The 23,817-nt window shown below is 43.3% G+C and overlaps 1 protein-coding gene across 4 annotated transcripts in view; it reads right to left on the bottom strand.

Moving 5' to 3' along the window:
• CEP85L (centrosomal protein 85 like) overlaps positions 1–23,817 on the bottom strand; it is a 351,200-nt gene that overhangs the window by 44,003 nt on the left and 283,380 nt on the right. For all 4 annotated transcript variants that reach the window (XM_033935503.1, XM_033935506.1, XM_033935507.1 and 1 more), the window contains 2 exons: positions 15,501–15,618; positions 711–893 (listed from right to left, as the gene is read on the bottom strand). In XM_033935503.1, coding sequence (XP_033791394.1) covers positions 711–893; positions 15,501–15,618 — 301 coding nt within the window. The remainder of the gene's footprint in view (positions 1–710; positions 894–15,500; positions 15,619–23,817) is intronic.

Raw genomic sequence — 23,817 nt, 5'->3', positions numbered from 1 at the left:
TTCCCTAATTTGCCTGTATACATGATGCCTTTTAACGAGGGGAAAGATAGTTTGAGTTTGTGGGCGGATCTAGTAGTGTCAGGTCTCGAAGAATTCCAGGATAGTGGGATTAGGGAAGGAAGAATGCCATGTAGGATCTTGAAAATTAGGCAGGTACATTTAAAGTGAATCCTAGAAATCATCGGAAGCCACTGAAGTTTGATAGAAGCGGGGAAACGTGATGGAAGTTGCTTTTTGCGAAGATCAACCTAGCTGCAGTGTTCTGGATCCGCTGAAGTCTTTGAAGATTTTTCTTGGTTACCATCTAATAATAATAACAGTTTATATACCGCACTGCTAAGTTTGATTCTATTCTCTTTCCACACAGGATTCCTTTGTGTTTATCCCAAGCAATTTTGAAGAGCATGATCTACCATATTAAAAAAGATTTGGTTAAATTCCAAACCATTATTAAGGCAGAGCTGGAAAAAAAATCACTGCTTATCCCTGGGGCTAAGTAGCAAGGAATTTTGCTACTTTTTGGGATCCTACTAGGAACTTGTGGATTGGTCACTGTTTCAAATAGGATCCTGGGCTAGACAGACCTCTGGCCTGAGCAGTATGGCAATTCTTACATTCTTATTTCTAATTAAAGCAAAACTACACCGCTGACAAATGTGGTTTGGCTCAGCTGTGCCAGTGCACTGCTTTACCAAAGTGGCAGCTCGTACCTTCTCTTCCAGCTTTCGTATCTCCTCCCCAGATTTGTTTGTGTTCTGCTTGAGTAGATCCTTGAGCTGCGACACCTCAACCTCCACGGATGACAGTTTTTGTTCAAGCTCCTCTTTCTCGCTATGGAGTAGCTGCGATCTATCTGAAAGCTGAGTCTGAAGTTTGCTTTCATACTGTGGTTCCTGTGACAGAAAGGGATAATGGAAGGGAGGAAAGAAGAAATGTATGTTAGAAATAGACAAAAAGAATCAAAGCAACCCTTCAATGTCTGTATCAGAAATTAACTTTTTATTTATTTAATTTTCTACACTGTTCTCCCAGGGGAGCTCAGAATGGTACTGTACATGAATGAATGGTGTACTCAAGCATTTTTCCCTGTCTGTCCCTGCGGGCTCACAATCTATCTAATGTACCTGGGGCAATAGGTGGATTAAGTGATTTGCCCAGGGTCACAAGGAGCAGTGTGGGTTTGAACCTACAACCTCAGGGTGCTGAGGCTGTAGCTTTCAACCACTGCGCCATGCTCTCCCCTGGATAAAGTAGTAAGCATACTTGAGATTTAGTTTAATCAGAATGTGTATATTCAGCAGATGTACCAACTGAGTCAGTTTCTCAAGAAAGACTTTATCCTATGCTTGGCTGTCTGTCATTGTGATACAAGCAGGGAAAGGTTCGATTATCGCTACCAGACATCCAAGTTAAGCCCACCCATAACACGCACCCCAACACGCCCCATAGAACTCTGGACACACACAGTGAATGAAACTTCTCGCTAGAGTCCAGGAAACTGGTTTTGATTATTGGCACTTGGACGTCCCGGCTCATTATCAGAGGATTTTGTAATAGCAGTTAGCATAGCTGGGTTTTAAAAAGTTTTAGACAAGTTCCTGGAGGAAAAGTCCATAGTCTGGGGGAAGCCATCTATACTAACAATCCTATTGCTCCTAATTTTGTTTCTGCCAAGTGGATTGGCCACTGTTGGAAACAGGATACTGGGTTAGATGGAGTATTGGTCAAACCCAGTATGGCTATTATGTTCTTAACTGCTCATTACTATTACCAAGATGACCAGATCTTCTGTGGAAGGGTATGGTCACGATGGAGGACCTGTATCCCTTTTGGCATAGTCTGGACCTTTTGAGGAAGCGTTTGAAGTATAAGGGTTATCTGACAACAGTTTTGGCAAATTTATTGACGGTGCACTAATCATTGACTTCCCTGGTGTATGAATAGGTTTGGACAGTCTTTGAGTCTTGGTATTCTTGGAAAGATCTCTCCTCTAAGTGGGTGGACTTGGCCTCCATCTTTTTTTTTTTCCCAAGGAGGATTTGACCTGAAATTGGCCCTCAAACTTCCCAAGGTTCAGTTGGCAGCCTTGGCCTGTTTTCAGTGTCATGTAGGTAAAACTTCCCTTAGGAAAATAGATCTCTCCAAAGTGGAAATTAACAGAGTGTAGCAGCAGCAACGACAAGAGAACCACCTAAATAAATACCATTGACTCAACAATACTTCAATAAATAAATAACTTCTACAATCATAAACTTCCAGCTTTGTTTATAACAAAAAGATTTTTTTTACCAAACCTTAAATTGATTGGGGATGGTAAAGATCCTCAGAGGGTTACACTACCTCTGTGGTTCACGTGAAACAAATCACTGAACCCAATCTTCATTGGATCAAATCTTGATTAATTCTTTTGTTTAAATCTACTATTTCATTAGTATAAATATAGTTTTTTATTTTGTAGTATATCTTTTTCTTAAAGTACTTAGCTTAAATGGCTTTAAACATGCCCATGTTTCAGATTACTTTCATCAGGGTTGAGGCTCCCGATTTAAATCAACTTAGTTGAATGCACATCTTGGAACTGTGCCTACATTTCAGCACCATATATCGAATTTGGGATTAGCAACGTATCACTGCTGAGTTTGTTGCTTTCTGGTTCTCAGTGACTCTGGGTTGTTGGAACTGCTTGTTTGGCCTTAAGGGAACAATTCTGGATTTTTGAACTTCAAACAGTGTCTCCTTATGATCTGAATGATTACATAGAGTGGAACTGTGTTCTTTAATTGGTCATTTTTATACACATTTTTTTAAATTTCTTTTTTCATTACTCCAGTTATTCATTGCAAACATATTCTTCTTATTGATTTTGTATGGGTGCATGGGGTACATGGGTATGTAACCCTTGGTCTGCATTTTAAAGCGTATGGGTGTTCCCCTCCGGCAGCGCCATTTCTCAAACATTCTTACCATAGCAGGTTGATGTTGCTTGGTTAAGCCGCTCTTGGTTCCTGAGGAAGAAGGATCGTCCTTAGAAACGGAGTCTGTTGAACTTTAAGGCTAAGCGTCTCTTGGTGTCTGGGTCATTTACTTTACTGGATATCCGAAGATAAGCACCATTTTGATCCTGATTTTTCCCTGCTTTGGGGGTAGTACTCTGCTTCGGCAGTGACTGTTTTATTGAGTCAGTCGCTGTTTGAGTCTAGCGACAGCAATGATTTTTGACTTACCTTATTATTTTTGCACTTTCTTTGGCACATATTGATTGGCACCTTTGTGCACTTTCACTTGGTGGGTTAGGACCCAGGGATGTAGCATAGGTTACCCTTTTGGGTTTCATTTTGTGACAACTTTCTTTTGAGGGGTATTTGGTGCCCCGTTGTGAAGATGTGTCAACTGAGGGTCCACCCCACCATTTAAATATTTATTTATTTATTTATTTATTGAATCATTGTTGAGTCAATGGTATTTATTTAGGTGGTTCTCTTGTCATTGCTGCCGATACACTCTGTTAATTTCCACTTTGGAGAGATCTATTTTCCTATGATTAGTCATTTCTCCTATTGGGTTATTTTTTGAGGTAAAACTTCCCTGGCAGCACAGCTGGATGTGATCTGTTCTTTTTGTTTTGGGTTTTTTTGGGGGGAGGGGAGTTAAAAGTCTACAGCCTCCTTTGTGACCAGTCTTGACACAGTGGAACATGAATCTGTCCTGAGAATCCTGTCAGGGCCTACCTTTGAACCGTAAAGCATACCTCCTTCAAGAATCTGATTCTGAAAATGGTGTTTCTGATGGCGACTTGAACGATTCAATGCATTTCTAAACTGCAGGTCCTCTCCTGCAGAGACCCTTACTTTCGAATGATGCGATTACCATTCGCATGGTTCTGTCTTTCTTACCTAAAGTGGTCTCTCCCTTTCATCTGAATCAGGTGGTTTCAATGCCAGCATTTTCAAAACTCTTCAAGCCAACAGTCCTTTAAGGCACTTCATAAGCTGGATATGCATAGGGTGTTGATGAGATATCAAGAGGTCACGAATGACTTTAGAAAGCCTGATCATCATTTGTCTATTTCACAGGAATTGTAAAGGGGAGATGTCCTCCCTAGTGTGTTGGATTAAAGTTGTTAAATAAGCAGTTTATGTAATGGACCAGACAGTGGTTCTGGTGAGCCTCTGTGCTCACTTACCTAGAGTGCATGTGACCTTCTCAGTGGACAGAAGTTTGGGTTATTTCTTTGGAGAATATCTGCAGAGTAGCAACTTGGTTGTTACAAGATGGATGTTTATGCTAAGGGAAATAATGCCTTTAACAGGATCATTTCAGAAGGGGCATTATTATTGTTGGTTTCCCACCCTGAGGGATAGAGCTAAGGTATCTCCTACTGGTCTGAACTGGTTTAGCAAAATGAAAAAGAAGGTGAAATTTAGTCTTACCTATTTGTTTCCTTTCCTTGATTCTTGCTAGCCCAGTCTAGTATCCTTCCCCAGGAGACAGTGGAGTTGAGGATCTATGCCACAGCTAGTTTGCAGATCAGCTTTGGTTGTGCCTCTATTAATCAAAGTGATTTGTTTGGATTGTGATTAATTCCCTGCGGGACATTTCTCGAAGCTCTAGATGATCACATTTATTTGCTTTGGCATGGGCCTCTTAACAAGTTCCAGGTTGCACCACTTCTTATGCCTTATGACCCTGGGCAAGTCATTTAATCCTCTATTACCTGGGTACATAATAAGTACCTGTAAATATATAAACCACTTTGAATGTGTAACCACAAAAAAGCGGTATACAAGTTACAGAGCTGCATGGAAATGGGGCCAATGGGAATCCCGGAGGGATTCTACGGCATTCTTTCCTGGGTCTGTAAGGATCCCGCGGAGATGGAGACGCTTTTTGCCGTGGGTGTATTACCTTACCCTAAGACATCCAAATATTTACTTCTTCATAAAGCCGCGGGAAGCAATTCTTTTTATGCTATCCGCAGCTGACCCAGAAACCTTCCCTCTGACCTCAAAGCTGAAAGGCAAGAGGAGGCCTACTTGGACAGTTCTGGTACACACCTTCGGGAAGGGGGCAGGAACTTGAAACACAGAAGGGAGGGAGCACGTTGGGACAAGGAAGGGAGAAAGGGGGCATGAACATGGGACAAAGGAGGAAGGGAGGGATCACATTGGGACACAGAAGGGAAGGAGGGAGGAGACATGAACTTGGGACATAGGCTGGAAGGAGGGAGGGAGGGAGGGAAAGAGATGCTGAATTGGGGGAGGAAATAGAAAGGGAGAATTGTTGGGCATAGGTGAGTGAGAAAGAGAGATAGTGAACATGGGGAAAGGAAGAAAGAGAATTGTTGGGCATAGGGAGGGAGAGAATTGTTGGGCATGGTGATGGGAGAGAAGTGAGGTAGAGATGCATGGGGAAGAGAGAGATGAGAAGGAGAAATATTGGATGTGGTGGTGGAGAGGTAACAGTGGGAAAGATGGAAAGGGATGCAAGAGGGAGGCATATTGAACATGGTGGTGGAGGGAATGGAGGGAGAGATGTGGCAAGTGCTGGAGAGGGGTAGAGAAATGTTAGGCAGGGGCAAAAGATTTTGCTCATAGTCTGGGGGATGAGAGAGGAAGAAATGTTGGATGTAAGTAGAGGTGGTGGGAGAGATGCACCCTGAATCCCTCTCTCTCTTTCCCCACTCCCTTTGCAGCAAGGGAGGGAATGAGAGAAAGAGTAATAGAGGACAGTGAGAGAGAGAGGGAGACATTGCACATGGGAGTGGAGAAGAGAGAAGAAGAAATGCTGTGCATTGGTAGGGAGGAGAAAAAGAGGGAGATTGATTCAGGATAGAAGGGAGTCAGTGAGAATGCTGTACAATGGGAGGGAGAGAAGAGAGAAATGATGGACCATGGTAGAAGGAACCAATAGTTAGCAATTGCTTGAAGAAGAATTTACAGAAAACAAGAAAGCAGAATAAAGAGAAACTGGAACCAACTTGATGGAAAAATAAATCTCTAGACAACAAAAGTAAAAAAAGGAATTTATTGATTGAAATATTTTCGCTTTGGGAAATGTATATAGCAGATGTCTTCGTATTATGTTCGGCAGAACAGGAAAAGCATTTCTGTTTTTATTTCTCCGGTGTTGAAATACTTGCTGACCCTTACTGTAATTGGTGATCCCCAAGCACCACCAGCTGAGGACCTCCTCCAAAGGTGGCCAGAACTCCAGCGTAGCAGTTGCTGGCAGCATCCTTGAGCCACTGAGATGCCAACATTTGTGGCTTACATATGTTGCTGCCGCCTACCAAGCTTGATAAAGGGGATTTTTGGCCACCTTCAGAGAAAGTCTTCAGCTGAAATAGCTTGAGGGTCCTCATCTGCTGGAGTATTTATATTTTATATTTACATTAGAGGCTCTGACAGAGACCTATTTACAAAGTATATATTCTTCTCAAATAATATTTCCAAATTAAAAAAGTGTCTGCTCATTTGAAAAATTGGTCTCTGCCAGAGTCTCTAATTCAGTAGCATAATTAAATGAAATAACTACTTCTGAAATTTATGGTGATGGGCAGGGATGGAAGAGATTACTTGCAGGGACAGATACGATTCCAGCAGGGACGGGTTTGATTTCTGTTCCTGCGCAACTCTACAAGTAAGAACATAAGAACATAAGAAATGCCTCCGCTGGGTCAGACCCGAGGTCCATCGCGCCCAGCAGTCCGCTCACGCGGCGGCCCAACAGGTCCAGGACCTGTGTAGTAAATTTCTATCTATACCCCTCTATCCCCTTTCCCAGCAGGAATTTGTCCAAACCTTTCTTAAACCCCAGTACTGTACTCTGCCCTATAACTTTCTCTGGAATTGTATTCCAGGTGTCCACCACACGTTGTGTAAAGAAGAACTTCCTAGCATTAGTTTTGAATTTGCCTCCTTTCAACTTTTCCGAATGCCCTCTTGTTTTTTTATTTTCTGAAAGTTTGAAGAATCTGTCCCTCTCTACTCTCTCTATGCCCTTCATGATCTTGTAAGTCTCTATCATATCCCCTCTTAATCTTCTCTTTTCTAGGGAAAAGAGTCCCAGTTTTTCCAATCTCTCAGCATATGAAAGGTTTTCCATCCCCTTAATCAGTCGTGTTGCTCTCCTCTGAACTCTCTCGAGCAATGCCATATCCTTTTTAAGGTACGGTGACCAATACTGGACGCAGTACTCAAGATGTGGACGCACCATTGCCCGATACAGCGGCAGGATAACTTCTTTCGTTCTGGTTGTAATACCTTTCTTGATTATACCTAGCATTCTATTCGCTCTCTTAGCGGCAGCTGCGCACTGTGCTGTCGGCTTCATTGTCATGTCCACCATCACCCCCAAGTCCCTTTCTTGTGCACTCTCATTCAAAAACTTCCCTCCCATCACATAATTATACCTCGAGTTTTTGCTTCCCACATGCAATACTTTACACTTCCCAACATTGAATTTCATCTGCCATCTCTCTGCCCATTCCCCTAGTTTGTCCAAGTCTCTTTGCAATTCTTCGCAGTCCTCCTTTGTCCGAGCTCTACTAAATAGTTTGGTGTCGTCCGCAAATTTTATTATCTCACACTTCGTCCCTGTTTCTAGATCATTTATGAATATGTTAAAAAGCAGCGGCCCGAGCACCGAGCCCTGCGGAACACCACTCGTGACCTTTCTCCAGTCTGAGTAGTGGCCCTTCACCCCTACCCTCTGTTTCCTACCTTCTAACCAGTTTCTGATCCATCTATGCACGTCTCCGTCCACCCCATGGTTCTTCAGTTTCCGGAGTAGACGTTCATGAGGCACCTTGTCAAAGGCTTTCTGGAAATCTAGGTATATGATGTCTATGGGGTCTCCTCTGTCCATTTGTTTGTTAATTCCTTCGAAGAAGTGCAGTAAGTTAGTCAGGCACGATCTTCCCCTGCAGAAACCATGTTGGCTGGTTTTCAGAAGTTCGTTTCTTTCAAAATGTTTATCGATGTTTTCTTTTATCAGTGCTTCCGCCATTTTCCCCGGAACCGAGGTCAGACTCACCGGTCTGTAGTTTCCCGGGTCCCCTCTTGATCCCTTTTTAAAGATGGGCGTTACGTTGGCTATCTTCCAATCCTCCGGAATCACACCTGTTTTCAGAGATAGGTTGCAAATTTGCTGCAGTAGTTCTGCTATTTCCTCCTTTAGTTCCTTCAGAACCCTTGGATGGATTCCATCCGGACCCGGCGATTTGTCAGTTTTTAGTTTTTCTATCTGCCTGCGCACCTCATCAAGGCTCACTTCCATGGATGTTAACTTTTGTGCATGATTTCCCTTGAAGATTTGTTCAGGTTCCGGTATGTTGGTTGTGTCTTCGTTTGTAAATACCGATGAAAAGAACATGTTAAGTCTTTCTGCGACCTCTTTCTCTTCCTTCACCGCTCCCTTCTGGTCTCCGTCGTCCAGTGGTCCCACCTCTTCCCTAGCCGGCTGTTTCCCTTTAATATATCTAAAGAACGGCTTGAAATTTCGTGCTTCCCTGGCTAGCCTCTCTTCATACTCTTTTTTGGCTTTTCGAACCACACGATGACATTCTTTTTGATACTTTCTGTGATCTTTCCAGTTTCCCTCAGATTTGTCCTTTTTCCATTTTCTGAATGAGTTTTTCTTATTGCCTATCGCTTCCTTCACTATTTTAGTTATCCACGCCGGGTCTTTTGTTCGACTCTTGTTGCACCCTTTTCTGAATTTGGGGATATACAGATTTTGCGCCTCGCTCACTGTATTCTTGAAAAAGGACCAGGCATGTTCTACCGTATGCCATTTTTTGGAAGTGTTCCTAAGTTTCTTCTTTACCATTCCTCTCATTGCTTCGTAGTTTCCCTTCTTGAAGTTAAAAGTTGTCGCTATGGTTCTCTTTCCTTTCAGTATTCCTATTTCCACCTTGAACTTGATCATATTATGATCGCTGTTTCCCAACGGTCCCACTACTTCCACTTCCTTTGCAGGTCCCCTTAGCCCATTTAGGATTAGATCGAGAGTGGCATTTCCTCTCGTCGGTTCTCTAACAAGCTGCTCCATGAAGCAATCTTGTACAGCCTCTAGAAAGTCTGCCTCCCTGGCGCATCTTGAGCTTCCAAAACTCCAGTCTATCCCAGGGTAGTTGAAGTCTCCCATAATAACTGTGTTACCGCTTTTGCATTCTCGCTTCATCTCGGCTTCCATTTCTTCATCGATTTCTCCGGTTTGTCCGGGTGGACGATAGTATAGACCTATCTTTATTTCAGGCCCTTTCCTTCCTGGTATTTTAACCCATAGCGATTCTAGCTTGTTGACCGTCTCTGCTATGTCCATTCTTGTCGATTGTATGTTTTCTTTTATGTATAGTGCTATTCCTCCGCCTTTCTGTCCTAATCTGTCTTGGCGATAGAGTTTGTACCCCGGCAGTGCTGTATCCCATCTGCTTTCCTCATTCCACCATGTTTCGGAGATTCCAATGATGTCTATGTTCTCTGCAATGGCCATGGCTTCTAATTCTCCCATTTTGTTTCTTAGGCTCCTTGCATTAGTATATATGCAATTTAGCTCCTGGAATTTTGTTGCCTTCAATTCCCTTCCCTGTGCTTTGGTCATTAGATTCTTCTCTTTGGTCATTAGATTCTTCTCTTTGGTTATGATCTTTCTAATCTCCTCTCCTTTGTTAGTCGACTCCTGTAATTTGTCCCTTGTTCCATCCCAGCCTTTTATCTCCTTAGTATCTTCACAAGATACCTTTTTCCGAATCATCGACGCTTGGTCGACTGTCGGCTTTCCCCTTCTTGTTAGTTTAAAGCCTGTTCTATTCCTCTCTTGATGTTGTTTGCTAGAAGTCTAGTTCCCGCTGCACTCAGGTGCAGTCCATCTCTCCTGTAGAGCTTGCTCTTGCCCCAGAACGTCGTCCAGTTCCTCACGAAGTGGAATCCTTCTTCCTCACACCATCTCCTCATCCATGCATTTATTGATTGTAGTTCCTCTTGTCTTTTCACATCTGCCCTTGGCACCGGTAAGATCTCTGAGAACGCTATCTTCTGGGTCCTCATCTTCAGCTTCATTCCCAGAATCTTGAACTGTTCTATCAGTGTGTTTCTTCTATAGTCCCTCCTGCTGACATCGTTTGTTCCGATGTGGATCATTACTGTAGTCTCTTCCGTCTCCGCTCCTTCCAGGATCTTTCCAATTTTGTCCACGATGTCCTTGGCTCTCGCTCCCGGGAGGCAGGTCACCAGTCGGTCCTCTCTCCCTCCTGCTATGTGGCTGTCCACCTGCCTCAGGATCGAGTCCCCCACTAGGATCGCTGACCTTCCCTTCTTCAATGTTCGCTTCGGTCTCAGGTCGATGTCCTCGGTATGTTTCTCTCTTTCTTCCTCTGGGCATCGACTGGTCAATTTCTTGCCTTCTTGCGTTTTTCCTCCATCGGTGTCTTCTTTGTGGTCTTCTGTTTCTTGCTCTCCCTTCGATGTTGCTGTAACTTCTTCTTTCATCTGAAGTTCGTTCTCTTCCACCCTCTTTCTGTATGCCTCCTCAATGAATTTTTCGAGTTCCCTGACTTCCTCCTTGATGTGCCTCTCGCTCATGAAGTCTTCAGTTGTCCTGATTGGGTCCTCCGTGGTGTAAAGTCCTTCTAGCTCCTGTATCCTGTCCTCTAGTCGCTTGACTTCCTTCTTCAAGCTTTCCAGCTCCTGACACCGACCGCATACATACGACTGTCTCCCCGAGGGGAGGTAGTCATACATATGACAGTCGGTGCAGAACACTGGAAAGCTCATCTTCTGGTTTCCCTCTGCTTCCATAGTTGTTCCTACTTTAATATAACACTTAAGACTACGTGTTCCTTGTGAGCCTGCTTCTTTCTGCACCTGCTTCTTGCCTTACTGCCTACTTCTTGTGTGTGCTGTGTTCTACCTTACCTTACTGTTGCTTGTGTGTGTTCTTTCTTTCTGCGCCTGCTTCTTCTGTACCCTTCAGTCTTTCCCTGGTGCTCCTGGGTGTAGTAACTTGGCCCTTCTTGAGGCCCTTCGCAAAGGCGCTCTCGCTAAGGCGAGCGCCTTTGCCGCGCGCCTTCGCCGGGCGCCGAACGGCTGGGCGCCGCTGGCTCCTCCCCTTTAAGGGGGAGTCCGGCGCTGCCTGTGACGCGTGGGGGGGGCGGAGCGAACTCTCGCCACTACCCCGAGCCTGCTGTCCTCCTGACTACTTCCTTCGGTGCTCAGCACCGACGCCGCCTGCCTCCTCTCAGAGCAGTGAATCAACAACTGCTTCCTGCTCCCCTTCTCAGCTCTCTCTTCGGCACCGCGTGTGCCGCGCTGGCTCCTCCCCTTTAAGGGGGAGTCCGGCGCTGCCTGTGACGCGTGGGGGGGGCGGAGCGAACTCTCGCCGCTACCCCGAGCCTGCTGTCCTCCTGACTACTTCCTCGGTGCTCAGCACCGACGCCGCCTGCCTCCTCTCAGAGCAGTGAATCAACAACCGCTTCCTGCTCCCCTTCTCAGCTCTCTCTTCGGCACCGCGTGTGCCGCGCTGGCTCCTCCCCTTTAAGGGGGAGTCCGGCGCTGCCTGTGACGCGTGGGGGGGGCGGAGCGAACTCTCGCCGCTACCCCGAGCCTGCTGTCCTCCTGACTACTTCCTTCGGTGCTCAGCACCGACGCCACCTGCCTCCTCTCAGAGCAGTGAATCAACAACCGCTTCCTGCTCCCCTTCTCAGCTCCTGTTCCCTTTCCCCTTTATATCACTGGAAAGCATCTGGTTTCCTACCTTCAACTCCTGGAGCAGAACCCATTGGTCTGTACTAGTGTGGCAGGAATCAAGAAAAGGAAATTAAAAGGTAAGACTAAATTTCACCAAAAAGTATAGGGTTTTACATATACAGTATTTGGGGCTGGGGCTACACATGGAACAATAAAAAACTATAACATGCCGATGGTCTGTATCTATCTATAAATGTTTAAAGGATCTTAGGTGAAGGATATAGCCCTGAAGTGTTAAAACTAAAGGTTGGGATGGAAATCCAGAATCTCAGCTCTCCTTTTCATTCCTTGCTCTTATTGAGGTCAATTTTCTAAGTTGTTTTGCTGAAGACACTGGTTCTACCCTTGGTGACTATCTGAAGGCTGCAGAGAAGGAAACTAGCATTAGGTAGTTTCACTGTGTTTTCTTGCCAGGTCGAGTCATGTATAAGTGACTATGTTTTGAGAGTAAGAATAATGGCTATGTTTGGAGTTTTTTTGTTAGCTGGTATGTGTGTCACATTGTGCTTTTAAGACAGTGTATCACAAACCACATGCCGCCCAAGATTCCAGCTGTGCCGCAAGATGCCGAGAAGGAGGAGAGGTGCTGCCTGCCTGCCTACAAGACATGCCTCTCACAGCGAGAGACAGTCAGCCGACGCCAGCACCTCTCCTCCTTCCCGGCGCCTCTTCCCTTCCAGCACCCCCCACTGGCAGCTCAGGGCCTTCATGCATTTGCGGATGTTGACATGATGTCACGCATCTGCGTGACATCATCACGTCGATGTCTATGGACTTCCAGTGTCCTCGAGCCACAGCCACCAGTTTAGTGTGCCGCAGCTTTTCAAAGTTTGTGAGACACCGTTTTATGCTATCATACGCCACTTTGAATAACTTTTAGCCAGTATGGTGATATTATGTCCTATTATGGATTAAGAACTGGTTAAAAGGTAGAAAACAGAAAGTAGGGTTAAATGATCAATTTATGTGTATGTAAACAAAGTGCATAGGTTTTGTGTGTTAAATTAATAATGCCTAAGAAACAAAGAAATCGTGGAAAGTCGATACCCAAGATGAAGGCTTTATTACAACAAATAAATAATCCATATAAAAATGTCTAGGGCCTGAACTTCTAGGAAACATATGGACCCAATACGGTCCGTGTTTTGACAATATAGTCTTCTTCAGGGGTCCTAAGGATAACATATAAAGTAATGTATGTCTTAATGTATAATTAGAAGAAGGATAAAAAGACATTTTTATATGGATTATTTATTTGTTTTAATAAAGCCTTCATCTTGGACATCGACTTTCCATGATTTCTTTGTTTCTTCGATATTATTTTCTGTGGAGGGACCAGGGTCAATTTTCTTGTTGTTCTGAAATTAGTAATGCCTACCATATAGCAATATGACTGTTGGATCATGTGTACAGTTTTTTAAAAATGTGCTTTTCCACAGGCCTAAACAAAAACCAGAATGAAAATGAGATTTTATTAATCGTGTTGAACTGCTGATTGATTTTTTTAGACCTCTCTTTGCCGAGTTGATATCCCTTTGCACGTGATGGGAGCAACTTTCAAACAAAGAGTGTCTGTGTGAGAGGTCTGTAGGGACTTATGTTCAGATGTTCAAAGGGGAAAATTGTATGCAAGATGATGTCCAGTTTTAATTGGAAACTTTCCCTGTATATTATGTCAGATGGGGAATGCTTCCAGTTAAGAATGTATAGCATCTTCTGGAGAAGAAAGGAATAAATCAGATTTTGAAGATTAGTAATATCATCATTATTATTTGTAATAAATCAGTATCTATGGACTATAATTTTGAACCAAATGACTGTGAGCAATGATAGAAAATTGATTGCCTATCTGTTGTCACAGCACAGGACATGGTATGATTTTCTGAGCATACTTTTTCACATATTTTTGGATTGTTATATGATTGAATTGTTTATTATATCTGAACTACAAAATTATGTTATAGAAGTTTTGGGGGTTTGAGTTGGTTTAGTTAAGTTTATTGTGAGAAACAGTTTTCAAATGTGCCATTTCTGTACATAAAACTCTGCTTGCTTTATTGATTGATTGCTTTATTAAAAGCATATTACCTCCTATTCCATGACTTTCGAATTTCTTCAGAAGACTTCAACACCTTCTCACTCTCATTCAGCTATCCCCATTCTCTCTGCGAGCATTTCACCTGCAGCAGGTCCTCCCTTGCTTCCCCATCTCTCACCCGCATCTTCTTGCTCCTTCATTTGCTCTCTCCTGGGGATATCAATCCCATCCATGAGAGAGTGTGGTGCCATGGTTAAAGTTACAGCCTCAGCACCCTGGGGTTGTAGGTTCAAACCCAAGCTGCCCCCCTCTTTGCCCCAGGAATATTAGATAGATTGTGAGCCTGCCGGAACAGACAAGGAAAAATGCTCGAGTCCCTGAATAAATTCATTCTGAGCTCCCCTGGGAGAATGGTATAGAAAAATTGAATGAATAAATAAATATATATACAATACAAGCTAGGCATACAGTATTGAATTCAAGAGTGGCGACAGACAAGTAACAAACTTGTGTTGCCATCTTTACAAACATACAGAAGACACAGGCCCACTCAATCTATAATTTTGTATGCACAAGTTTATGCTTAGCAAGCAAAACTGTGCACACAAGTTATAGAATACCCATAGTTATACTTGCAGTTTGACAAATCAACTGCAAACTGGCATTAACAACTAATTATTGGTGATTTTAGTTAATTGGCACTAATTTGCAGTTACATGTCGGCAGTCTATAACCTTAATCAGTATTCTATAACCTTAGCTCACAGTAACATAGTAGATGACGGCAGATAAAGACCCGAATGGTCCATCTAGTCTGCCCTACCTGATTCAATTTAAATTTTTTAATTTTCTTCTTAGCTATTTCTGGGCAAGAATCCAAAGCTTTACCCGGTACTGTGTTTGGGTTCCAACTGCCGAAATCTCTGTTAAGACTTACTGCAGCCCATCTACACCCTCCCAGCCATTGAAGCCCTCCCCAGATTCTATAGTGCTTAACTGCAAGGAGGTGTAGACATGGGAGGGACATGGAAAGGTCAGAGGCGTGCCCAGCATTTACATGCTAATGATATAGAATACAGACAGTTACACGTGTAAGTGTGGCATTTAGTTGTGGACAATTACACCAGCCACTCACATGGTATAAGTGGCGGTGCCTACGCTTACCAGACATCCGGATTTACCAGGACACGTCCTCTTTTTAGAGGACTGTCTGTGTGTCTGGACAGCTTTTCAAAATCTGGCACTTTGTCGGGGTTTTGACGAACTGTTGAGATCGGGGCCCGAGTCTGGAGCGCATCTGCCCATGCGTGGATGCGGCGCGGGGACATCCCACGCATGCGCACATGCGTGCGACACCATCGAGTCGTATCTACGCATGTGCAGATGCGCTCCAAACTCAGGCTGAACAGACGAAGTTTGCGTGGGGCTGGGGTTGGGGGGCAGGTGTCCTCTTTTTCCAGATGCAACACCTGGTAATCTTAGGTTGTGCCTAAATGGTGGTGCGCAGATATCAACTTACGCTAGTTAGCGTGCATCATCTTGGTACCTTACTTTAGACAACCTGTAGAAAATTACCCCCATGACTTATAATTATGAGCAACACATTTTGACACTTTGTTCCATATAGTGCAGCTTAGCCTTTTTTTCTTGTTGACTTGCTTATTGCTGCTTCTAATTTAACCAGCACATTGCATGTAGTAGAAAGGACCTTCTTACCCTTAAGTGATTCCTGTGCGAATCTCCACAGTTCACAAAATGACCCAGGATGGCTTGCTGAGTCCGCAAGTCATTCTCTCTGATTTTCTGATGCAGCACTGCGATCTGTTGCTTCTGTCTGCAAGGAGTAACAGGAATCCAGATTAGAAGGTAAGAAACTTCTCCCACCTTCTCCAAGGAGGTTCTCTAAAATTTCTGCTTTGACTCTCTTACGTTTTCCCACAGAGGTCATGCCCTTTAGACCTCTCTTCTTCAACGCAATATGCCTTGCAGCTGAGGCAGCTGGGAAAAAACATCACCGCAGGGTGTCTATTAACTGGTAGTCTGTTTAAAATAATTTTATATTTGTTTTGCATAATAGATGCACCCTCTAAATGGATAGGATGTAAGTTATTAATAATAACAATGAAAAACACATACAAGTTATAAGTATTTTAAAAGTAGGCCTATATCGGTTGTTCCTTTTGTTGGAAAAGTTCTTGAAAAATTGGTGTTAAAACAACTGGAAGAGTATGTACAGGTTGCTGGCTGCCTGGATCCGTTTCAATATGGGTTTTGCAAGGCTCATAGTATAGAATTGTTATTACTTTAAGTAGTGGATACTTTGAGGGAAGGTATGGATAGGCGCTGTTCCTATTGTATGGTCTCACTTGATGTACCTGGGGCCTTTGATACAGTTAATCATGAGGTGCTGCTTTCTAAATTGAAAAAGTTAGGCATGAAGGGGGCTGTATTTGATTAGTTTTCATCTTACTTGCTGGGCAGGTCCTTTTGTGTGAAAGGGGAACGGAAGATCATGGACAAAAAAAACCCAAAAAATGATTAGCAGAGGAGTCCTCCAGGGATCTGCCTTGTCTGCAGTGTTATTTAACATTTACATGTCATCCTAACCTTAGGGGTCCAATACCAGATCTATGCATATGATTTCCTCTTCTTTTTTCCAATTGAAGGTCAATAGAGAGAGGTTGAGATGCGATTGAACCACTGTATGACAAAAATATGTAAATGAATGACCCAACATGGTCTGAAGCTGAATGTGAATAAATGATCGTAAAGAGAGATAGTGAGATGGCTGGATGACGAGATTACCTGTATCAATTCACCCATAATAGCCGAAGAAGGAAATTAATGTCTTGGGAGTTTGCCTAAATATGTCGTTGAATATGGGGCAACAAGTTTTGAACTTGGTTCAAAAGGGTTATGCTCAACTTCATCTACTATATAGATTGAAACCTCTCCTAACAACATATGATTTTAGAACGGTGGTACAATTGCTGTTCTTGAGTAGGCTAGACTATTGCAACTTGCGGTTTCTGTTAGTGGGGTAATGAGAACATCTCATATTACCCCTGTATTAAAAAGTCTACACTGGTTGTCAATCGAACCGAGGATTCATTTTAAAGTATTCTCTGGTGCATCAAACTTTGCATCGAACGATACCTGGGAGTGATGGTGGACACAACACTGAAGGCGTCGGCGCAGTGCGCCGCAGCCTCAAGGAAAGCAAACAAAATGTTGGGTATCATTAAGAAGGGTATCACAACCAGGACGAAGGAAGTCATCCTGCCACTGTATCGTGCAATGGTGCGCCCGCATCTGGAGTACTGTGTCCAGTACTGGTCGCCGCATCTCAAGAAGGACATGGCAGTACTTGAGGGAGTCCAGAGAAGAGCAACTAAGCTAGTAAAGGGTATGGAAAACCTCTCATATACTGACAGACTGAAAAAGTTGGGGCTGTTCTCCCTGGAGAAGCGGAGACTTAGAGGAGACACGATAGAAACCTTCAAGATCCTGAAGGGCATAGAAAAAGTAGACAGGGACAGATTTTTCAAATTATGGGGAACCACAAGTACAAGGGGGCACTCAGAGAAACTGAAATGGGACAGGTTTAGAACAAACGCCAGGAAGTTCTTTTTTACCCAGAGGGTGGTGGATACATGGAACACGCTTCCGGAGGCTGTGATAGGCAAGGCTTCAAAGAAGGTTTGGATAGGTTCCTAGAGGACAAAGGGATTAAGGGGTACAGATAGGAGTAGAGGTAGGTTATAGGGATAGGAGCAAGAGGTAGTTATAGAAATAGTCAGGGACCACTGCTCAGGCAATAAACCTGATGGGCCGCCGCGGGAGCGGACCGCTGGGCGAGACAGACCTCTGGTCTGCCTCAGCGGAGGCAACTTCTCCTTATGTTCTTATGTTGAGGGTAATCCTAAAAAACATTTCTGCTCCTGCCCTGAAGCAGCATAAAGTCCGTGCCTTCAAGCTAGGCATAAATTCTGCAGAATTTTATTAAGACACATAGGCAGGGACATAGCCCCAAATGGGCCTACTGGGCCTAGGCCCAAAGGTTGGGGGGGAGGGCCTTCTTAAGGTTACCAGACATCTAGGAAAATCCAGACATGCCCTCCTTTTAGAGGACTGTCTGGGTGCCTGGATGGACTTTCCAAAACCCGGTAATTTGTCCAGGTTTTGGAAAGCCCCAACCTCCCATCCATGTCTGGAGGGCCTCTGAGAATGCGTGGATGACATTACACGAATCTGCGCATGCTCGGAGACCCTCCAGATGCGGCCCGGAGGTAAAAAAACAAAGACGAGGCTTTGCGGGGGTGGGGCCAGAGGTGGAACAGGGCAGGCTAGAGGTGGAATGGGGCAGGGCTGGAGTTGGAATAGGGCATGGCTAGGGGTGGAGCCATGTGTCTGGGTTTCTCTGGACAACTCTAGACCTTTTCATTATCACAAATGGGTTTTGCGTAGCATCTTACTTGTACAGTCTGCTTGTTGTGATTTTTCTGGAATGTTATGTCTATTTATAAATTCTGCAGAAACTCTGATGATTACCATTAATTAATGATTGTATCAACACCCTATAACATTAAAATTAACTTGATTAAAGCAAAATATATATTTTTTTCATCTATGTTTCGTTTTCTATGCAACCTACTTCTGCTTGCATCGTTTGTCACTGAACAAGCACAGTAGGATTGACCAAACATGAGAACCAGGACTTCAACATGAATGGCACTTATTCAGCAGTGGTGTACAGTACACATATGTTCAGGATGACAAACTGTAGTGAGACAACCGGACTCAACACAGGCCATGTTTCGGCATTAATGCCTTCATCAGAAGTCTTAGCTGGAATGTTTTACAGTATATACAGTAGACTCTCACTTAACCGGCACCTATGGTTATTGACATATGCTGGATAAATGTATTTTCTGGTTGCTTAAGAGTCACTATTAAAAATAGGCCTAACTAATACTATACCTCAATACTATGCTATACCATAAACTGTTCCAGACAAACTACTGGACATGTGGTAGGAAAAGTGTGGGCGTACTTAGGTGTGGCCTTGCCAAGTTTATACTTAAATTTCTACCAGAAACTGATTTTATTTTTTTATTTAAAGTATTACAGTATTTCTGAGATTTTTTTCTGGTTTCTTGAGAGTTCTGGTTAATTGAGTTCCAGTTAACAGAGAGACTACTGTATTTGCAAGATTTTAAGGTAGTCTACCAAATAAATTATTATCTCAGCAGTTATTACCACAGAGATGCTTTTTTCCCCAATTAGGACTCTTGATGAAAGTTATTGATATCAAAACACGGCCTGTTTTGAGTCCAATTGCCTCACTACAATTTCTCATCCTGAATATACAGTGCACCATTGCTGAACATTCTTTTGGAATTCCTGGTTCATCCATTTGGTCAATCTCACTGTGCTTTTACCTATATTTGTGTTGTGTGAGATTACCTTGTTTTTTTTCCCTCTTTGCATGTCATTTGTCATTGTCATTTTGTCAGTTGTTGTTGATACTGTTATTGTTAAATGGATCGTATGCTTTTAAGTGGCTCATATATTGTGTTCCTTGTGTGATGGATAGTAGAACTATGTACTTGGCAGTTGTGGCCAGGAAGGGGAAGGGGGAGCCTTATGTGCGGTGTCAGGTCAAAAGCGCGCCGGGACAAAGGCGCGCGCAGACAATTGAGCGCAGTGTGGAGGTGCGCGCCGCAGAAAATTACTGTTTTTAGGGCTCCGACGGGGGGGCGTGGGGGGGAACCCCCCCACTTTACTTAATAGAGATCGCGCCGCATTGTGGGGGGTTTGGGGGGTTATAACCCCCACATTTTACTGAAAACTTCACTTTTGCCCTGTTTTTAGGGAAAAAGTTAAGTTTTCAGTAAAATGTGGACGGTTACAACCCCCCAAACCCCCCATAACGCCGGCGCGATCTCTATTAAGTAAACTGGGGGGGCTCCCCAACAAACCCCCCTGTCGGAGCCCCTAAAAACTGTAATTTTCTTCGGCGCGCCTCGGCGCACGCCTTTGTCTTTTGCAGAGTTGTCTATGAACCCTTATGTGCTTGTGATCCATCCCTGCACATAGGCATCTTCCTGCCCTATTAACCTAGGCACCCTCTTGTAAAATTATTTCCATTGTGACTAAAACATAGGGTCAGAACAATTCTCTCTAAACACTGATAACAAAAGGCCTAGATGCTTGTTTTAGTTACTAATATCCATGTTATTTAGCTTATAGTTTATATTTTATTTTGTTATAGTTTTTTCTCTTTGTGCATAAAGGAGGCATTTCTGTGAAGCAGGCACTAACATACTGTATATGATTACACACATAAATGTTTAGAAGAATAGAACACGTGCATAAATTCTCAAATCCACTTAAGCGCTATTCTGTAAAATGATGCATATCTTATATAATGCGTATTTTACAGATAGGTGCAAACACAGGTAGATTCTGAGTAGAGTGGGTGGGACTTATCCTTATATGTATAAGAACTCAAATATGAATTACTGCTCAGCTATTAGAGATATGTAATCTATCATTAAAATCGTCCTTAGTATCTGAAGATTAGAGGGTGGCCAATGTGACGCTGATTTTTAAAAAGGGTTCCAGGGATGACCTGGCAAATTACAGACTGGTCTGTCTGACTTCAGTTCTGGGCAAGACAGTGGAAACTATTATAATGAATAAAATTACAGTACATGTAAACAAACACGGCTTTTAATAGGTCAGAGTCAGCCTAAGTCTCACCTCACCAACTTGCTTCATTTCTTTACAGGTATGAATAAACATGTGGATAAAGGTGAGCCAGTTGACGTAGTGTATCTAGATTTTCAGAAAGCTTTCAACAAAGTTCCACATGAGAGACTCCTGGGAAAATTAAAGAGGCAATGCTCTGTTGTGGATTAGGAAAAGGTTACTGGACAGAAAACAGAGGGTAGATTTGAATGGCCATTTTTCTCAATGGAGGAGGATGAATAGTAGAGTGCCAAAGGGGCCAGTGCTATTTAACACATTTATAAATGATCTGGAAGCTGGAACAATAAGTGAGGTGATTAAATTGTAGATGATGCTACAGCTGTTATAACACATGTGAACTGTGAAAAATTGCAGAAAGACCTTAGGATATTAGAAGACTGGACATTCAAAAGGCAGATGAAATTTAAACTGGACAAATCAAAGTGTCCTTGGGAAGAATAATCCACATCGCAATTATCAGATGCAAGGGGCCACCTTAGGGGTCAGAACCCAAGAAAAAGATCTAGGTGTCATCATAGACAATACACTAAAACCATCCACCCAATGTGTGTCGGCGGTCAATAAAGCAAACAGGATGTTAGGACTTATTAGAAGACATTCAAAATATAGGAGTAAAAGGTGAGGTACTACTAAGAGAAGATTAGGTTCTTACTTCGATAATCTTCTTTCCGGTAGAAAGGTACATGAGTCCTGAATCTGTGGGTAGTGCATCTTCACCTGCGAGGGATGCAGAAGGTATTATCACACATTTTCAACTCCACCTCCCTGCATCACCGAGCACTGCCCTTTCTCCTCAGTTTGTATCAAAAAGCAGAGATAACCCCCCTGAAAGAGGAGTAAAAACAAGGAGGGGCATGAGGAAACTCCCCAATTGCATACTTCTGATCTGCTCTTCAAGAAAAAACAACTCATTAACAAATGAAACATAGCATCAACAAGACAGAATGAAAACAAACATTTACCTGCGTGCCACCAGTATTAACACTTATTCAGCTCTGACTTTGTTCAGAGTAAACCTGTACAGACACTCCTGTCTCTCGGAAGCCGTAGCTTCGTAATGCTTTGCCTTGCTTGAGTGCCATTAGACAAGCCTCTGAAAGGGCAAGGTTTTAGGATTCATGTGCTTTTCTACTGGAAAGAAAATTGTCAAGGTAATAACCTAATCTTCTGTTCCAGTGCTAAAAGCACATGAATCCTGAATCTGTAGGACATATCAAAGCAGTTCCTTGAGCCTACGGTGGGATAGAAGAGCCTGCTCCTAGCACCACAGACCCAAAAGCAAAGTCATTTTCTGCTGCTACATTACTCTGTAAATGTGTGTAGTGTGGGCCATGTAGCTGCCCTACAAATCTCAAGCAAAAACATCCTGGACTCCACTCATGAAGAAGCCACACCTCTGGTGGAAGATGCTTTCAAGGAAATTGGTAAAATTTTACTACATCCTATGTAAGCAGAGGAAATAGCTGCCCGTATCTATCTGGCAATCGAGGCTAGCCTTCCTATGCGTCCAGTCAATTGATACCCAAAAATAATAAATAAATATTAAGCACAGCACATGAAAAATATACCGTCTCCTCGCTTGCAAAAGGAAAAAAACCGAGGATAGAGGGCAGTGCCTGGTAATGCAGGGAGGCAGAGTTGAAAATGTAAGATGATACCTTCTGTATCCCTCGTGGGTGAAGATGCATTACCCACAGGTTCAGGACTCATGTGCTTTTTGCACTGGAATATGAGATTTTAATATGCAAGATGTTGATTGGAGTATCTCTATTGCAGTTGGCCTTTCCCTTCTCTTCAATGTCAGAACTGACGTCAGGGGAAGACTTGTGGGCCAGCGACATACAATCAATGCACGCTGGCCCTTCCCTTCCCTTCCTGGAGTTGCAGCGCAGCAGCGGTGAGCAGGGAGCAGCTGCGGCAGCGGTGACAGGCAGGTGGGTGGCAGTCAGCCCATGTACCCCCAACAATGGGACATTTAAAAAGGTACAACAGGGTGTGTGGGGGGTATTTAAAAAATTTATCTTTACTGCATACGAGCACTGACGTTTCCACCCACTTTTGGGTGGGAAAAAAAGTGTGTCTTATGGAGTGAAAAATACATTACTTCCATTGAAAGCAATGGAAGTAAAACCCGGATGTCTCAATCTGTCCTCTTTTTTTCTGGAGCCATATAGAAACTCTATCAGTAGTAGGCTCAAGGTTAAGTTACATTCAGATACACTACACATGCCTCCTTACGTCTGGAGGGCTTATAATCTAATTTTGTATTTCAGACAATGGAGGGGTTCAGTGATTTGCCCAAGATCACAAGGAATATATCAGTGGGGTTTGAACCCTAGCTTCCTGGTTGTCAGTTTGCTGTTCTATCCACTAGGCTACTCCTCCAGTCCTTGGTTAAACTAGCTCATTTCTCCTCCGCATGGGACATATGCTGAATTTGTATTTCTCATCCTAAATGTAAATTCTAGAAATAATTTTGACTTCCATTTCATACCCATTGAAAACAGAAAAATAACCCTCCTAGAATGCTTTGTAACACCAATTGAACCATGAAACATAAATTGTCTGCTCCTTCTGACCTAGACCTCATCAGTCACCCTGTACTCCCCAGACCACCCAACAGATACAAATAAGCAAGTCTGATTTCAGTGAAAAATAAAAGCCATAAGCAACCTTTCCCTCCTAGCTTTTCAGTACTGCCTTTTCCAGCTCACCATCAGTCAGACACTCAGCTCTCACCGTAGACTGCAATTTGCTTCTTCGATAGTAGCTGGTAAACCGGCAGGCTACCTTATTTCTGTAATCAATTGTCTTATGAATAACTGATTTTTTTTTGTCCTCTAATTATTTTCCTGTACATAGATGCCTCTACTCTAGAAGACCCTGTAGAAACACAACTATGGATGGAGCAGCTGTTCACTTACAAGACAACACGCTTTCCTGCACTCTTTAAGCCTGGGGTTATCAACAAAGGAAGGAATTCCCTTTAGCATGTGTATCCGTTGCTGAAGTTATCATATGTCACCATAGATTTAATCCTTTGCTACTCTGCAGCTGTTGCACATCACTAATCCACAGTCTACCCGCAGGCTGGCAGATTTCACTGATGCACATATGATGCCCAGATAATCTTATAAATATAGTCTCTTGTGCATGTGAGACAATGGAAATGCCACCAGGTTTTTCAGGTCCTCTGTTTTAACCTAGTGATTTCAGTATCGCATATTCTACTTTAAAGAGACATATTGTTAGGGCTCAT

This window comes from Geotrypetes seraphini, chromosome 3, assembly GCF_902459505.1.
Source record: "Geotrypetes seraphini chromosome 3, aGeoSer1.1, whole genome shotgun sequence".
NCBI classification, from domain to species: Eukaryota; Metazoa; Chordata; class Amphibia; order Gymnophiona; family Dermophiidae; genus Geotrypetes; species Geotrypetes seraphini.
This window is presented reverse-complemented; position numbering and strand designations above follow the sequence as displayed.